This window comes from Sinocyclocheilus anshuiensis, unplaced genomic scaffold (genome assembly GCF_001515605.1).
Source record: "Sinocyclocheilus anshuiensis isolate Anshui unplaced genomic scaffold, SAMN03320099.WGS_v1.1 scaffold253, whole genome shotgun sequence".
Lineage (NCBI taxonomy): Eukaryota > Metazoa > Chordata > Actinopteri > Cypriniformes > Cyprinidae > Sinocyclocheilus > Sinocyclocheilus anshuiensis.
The window spans coordinates 337313-341741 of NW_015537969.1; the positions used below are offsets into that span (position 1 = coordinate 337313).

Consider the following 4429-nt stretch of genomic DNA (forward strand, 5'->3'; position numbering starts at 1 on the left):
ATAAACACATTTGTCAAAGCCAATCTTCAGCACTTTCTAAGACTTCTCAACATACAGCTTGTCTCAGATTTCTTTTAATGCACAAATAAATAAACAAAAGATTAATGATGCCTTTGCCTAAGTTCTGATTGGGCAAGACAGCTGGCAGCCATGCTGGCAGCTATAAAAGTTCATGTTACATTCTGGTCTCAAATTAAATAGTATTTTATTTTCTCTGTAGTCAGTGAAATAAAAGATCTTTGCATTTATTGCCATTGATTATATGGATTTAAATTAACATACAAATGAATTTGTATGTCATATAAATAAGCTGTGATATTCCTGTCAAAGTAGTTAGTATTGTTCAATTTCAATAGCCTTTTTTTTTGTAGTTTTAACATTTCTCACTACTAATAATCACCTAGTGAAACTCTCACTTATCAAATCTATGAATAATTCATATTCATCACAGTGACTCCACCCTTCTCCACTGTTGCAGCTGTATTTCTATTGGCTGGATGGTGATTGCTTTACTCCTGATTAATTAATGACACTTTTGGTAACTCTGTCTGTTGATCACGTGCCACACCCCTTTCCACTATGCTCTGCTGCTTAAATTTTGTGTAACTCATAAATAATAAATAAGCTAAGTAGGAGGCTTTGCAGATGGCAGTGTAGTATAAAAATAAAGTTTGTAGGCCTATGGAGCTCAAGCTCAAGAAAAAGCCTACTAGTTAAACTTGAGCTGGGATTTTTGAAATTATATTAAAAGTTTTTCCACTTAATAATCTACATTGCAGATAATTTTTGAACTACTCAAAATTCAAAGTTATATATATATATATATATATATATAAAAAAAAAAATCTAAACCACAAGGACATTATGGTGAAAGGTTTTTCCTTTATTTTCCACATCAAACTTACACCAGTTTGCATTAATTGTAAGGGTTTTATAAATCTTTCAAATTGATCTAAAAAAAGGATTGAAACATCACTGCAATTTTTATTGGAATACATTTTCCCATCATCAACTCCGGAGATATTAAAAACCGTACTTCTTCACCCATGTTTGAGGTTTCCAGACAGTTCATGGGTCTCAGTTTGAGAAAATCCCAAATTGTGTAATCAAATTACAGAACTTAAGCAGACAAAGTTCCATCTTTGAACAACATCCCATGTCATTTTCATAATCAAAAGGACAATTCACTCATTCATTACAACTAACTCAAATGGAGCTCATAATTGGACAAAGGAGCTTGCAAACTTAAAAAATCTGACAGAAAAAAACCCTAAACAATCCATTAAAACAAAACATCAAAATCCAACAAAACTAAAATCCTTTTAGAGAGAGGTTTACAGCACATAAAACCCCAAACACAACACTCGCACAACAACCAAGTACTTGAAATTTAAACAGGTGACCTGTGTGTATGTAAGTCTTTTGACATGTGCTTTGTATTAAAACAACTGACCAAACAGATTAGTTAAAAAAGAAAAGGAAAATAAAACACAACCTGTTGAAACAGATACTATATACATATTGCCATACGAACATGAGATTAAAGGTATTACTCTGTAAAATACCTCAACAAAAGGTAGAAACTAACCTGTTTCCACAGCAAGACAAAGGTAGAAAGGTACTCAAGGGTACCGTTTAATCAAACAAAGCTGTTAAACCTGAACATCATGAGAAATTTCCAGCAATGGCATTTCTCTTACAAATGAACAAATCTCGATTTTAACGTCTAAGATGACATATTGTCAAAAATAAGGGACTTGGAATGGCGAACTGCTCATAGGTTACACATGACTGATCTCTTTATTAAAAAACTACTTTGAGATTAAAACGGAAATTTGATTTTGCCAACCTACAGCTTGACCCCCCATCTTTGCTCAATTTACATGACATTTACATATATCACGCTTTCAAATTCACGAGATCACATACCATCTGGTCTGCCTACGTGAGCCTGATCTACAAGAAAAGCTGAATCAAGTGGAGACCATCCCATATAAAGAGTGTGACAAGATCCTTGGCAGCGATTGGTTGATCCAGGAACAAAGGGGTTGACGGTTGGAGATGATTGGCTTGCTGCTCCGTGTTGGGCTGAGAATGAGACCTGGAGAGGTAGATGAGGAGCAGGAAACGCTCTGCCTCCTCACAGAGGTCTTGGGGAGAAGGAGTTTGTGGATTTGGACAAACGTACGCTGCCGTCTCCTCTCAGTGGTGAAATCCTAGCGCTGTCTCGAATGGGCTGTTCAACAGCTTATTTACAATCGGGAAATCTCAAATCTCACGCCCATGCCAACCTCCCCGTGCCCACCCCCTGATGACACCGATTTACACATTGGGAATAAACTTGGAATGGCTATAAATGAATTATCAATAAACCCCTTTTATATAGTGTAATATATAATGTATTTATAAAAGAAAACACTTAGCCTCTACAGTGATTTATCTATGGTTTTACAAAGAGAAAAAACAATCTGCAATATCACGGTCTTTTTCAGGGTTGGTCTACACCTTGAACATTGTTTCCAAGAAGTCGAACAAAGGGTTAGTCGTCGTCCTCATCGTCATCTTCGCCCTCATCTTCTGCGTCCCTCTTTCGCTTCTCTCCTTGAACTTCGGCCTCCTCTTCTACACGGTCATTAAAAAAAACAGTTCAATATAAAAGTGACAAGTTCACAATGTCCGGTTGCATGATTAATTCTTACCCTCTCCTTCCTCCTCCTCTTCCTCTTCTACATAGTCGCCATCATCTTCTTCATCCTGTTGCAGAAGGAACCGGTCGTTATCGAGCTGTAACGTTTTGGAAAACTGGTTGTGAATGTTAAAAACAGGTGGAAGATACATCACCTGGATGTCCTCTTTCATTAGGTAGGACAGTCCAACTTCTCCACCCTCTGAGCCTTCCTCATCCTCCTCCTCTTCCTCGTATTCTCCCAGCTGCCCTGCTCCTTCCTCGCCATCCTCATCTGCATAAAAGTAGTAGAAATAATGACTTGATGTAACATACTTTTATGTCATTTATTTTTCACCGTATGTATGTTTTTTTTTTTTTACAATTATCTATGTATCCATTGGACGAGTATCATAACTATGTGCACCAAAGAAGGACTTGACGGCATAATCAAACTAAATCTTAATTCATGGTTCTTACCATCATCATCAGCCTCAGAGTCTGGAGCTTCATTGTCTTCTGCATCAAAGCCGTCCAGGTATGTGACCTGAGGCAGCATCTCAAAGATGCTTTCCCTGTAATCCTCCAACGTAGTGATCTCACAGTTGAACAGATCCAAACTTTTCAGGTTCTTTAGGTTTTGCTGAGGGAAGAGCATGTCATACATCAATAAAGGTTGAAAAAATGCACTTAAAACACTTAGGATAATGACCATCTGACTTTGCATTAACTGTACCATCTCTTAAGAAAAAAACATTCAGAAATATGTTGTGGTGTCAGTGTAAATGTATCAAGTGTTTTTACCAGGGCTTCCAGTGTGCTGAGTTCTTTGAACTTGTTGCCGCTCAAATTAAGGTAAGTCAGGTTGGCGCATTTCTCTGCAAGTGTCTCCAATGACCCTGAGATGTTATTATCACTCAGCTCCAACTGTAATAGAAAGACAGGGTTTCTGCAGGATTTTTAAGCTCAAATTTCAGACTTTTTAAGACCTGCACAAATAAAATTAATACCATATGAGCGGGGTAGGGCAATGTCTATAGTATCATATTAAACTGTAAAATTACTGTAAAAAGCATAATTTACAGTTCAGATACAAGTTTTCACAAAAACAAAAAGTTTTGTAAAATGATAAACTTTACATTTCAGCCTTTGAACCACTTTTAAGAAAATGGATGAGTCAAAAGTATTAATTATTATATCAATTTAAACAATTATTATCAATACATTATTATATCAATTAAATAACATAAATTAGGGGTGTGCGATTTTAACAAAAAAAATTATATCTTGATAATTTTCTGGGATTTTTTCGATAACGATAATTAGACGATATTTTGCCGAGTGTGTTATTGTGCTGATATCTTAAGGACTGCCATGGACAGCGGACTCCTAAATTTTTGGATATTCTTCATATTCTGTGTGGTCAGTTTTAAGCCATTTTTTCTAAAACTATGTACCATCTTTTGTGTCAAATTCTTGCATTTGGGCTGTTACCAAGCAAATTAAATCCGTATCAACAACATTTATCTTAAATCTTTAGCTGCATTAGAAGTGCCATTTAGATGCATTTACACACTGTTTAATGCAGCTCTGAGGAACATGGAATACTTTTACCTGCAGTTACAAATGCATAAATAATGTTTTGATATTTCAAATGGACCACTGACAATCTCAATTAGGAGTGTCAATGGTCCACTTGAGAGATAGGTGGCGGTAATGCACTTATAAGTCTGCGATCCGCCGTAAAGCAAGAAGACGCGTCAG

The 4429-nt window shown here is 36.2% G+C and overlaps 1 protein-coding gene across 4 annotated transcripts in view; it reads right to left on the bottom strand.

The window, feature by feature from the left end:
• Positions 1 to 1103: 1103 nt before the first annotated feature.
• Positions 1104 to 4429, bottom strand: part of anp32e (acidic (leucine-rich) nuclear phosphoprotein 32 family, member E) — a 10387-nt gene continuing 7061 nt past the window's right edge. The window contains exons 3-7 of one of the 4 annotated variants that reach the window (XM_016461899.1): positions 3470 to 3592; positions 3146 to 3308; positions 2842 to 2966; positions 2700 to 2754; positions 1104 to 2619 (exon numbers count right to left, since the gene is read on the bottom strand). In XM_016461899.1, the coding sequence (XP_016317385.1) occupies positions 2540 to 2619; positions 2700 to 2754; positions 2842 to 2966; positions 3146 to 3308; positions 3470 to 3592 (546 nt within the window). In that variant the 3' untranslated portion in view covers positions 1104 to 2539. Of the gene's footprint in view, positions 2623 to 2699; positions 2755 to 2841; positions 2967 to 3145; positions 3309 to 3469; positions 3593 to 4429 lie in introns of all 4 variants that reach the window. The other 3 variants (XM_016461913.1, XM_016461896.1, XM_016461906.1) reach the window with 3 other exon arrangements.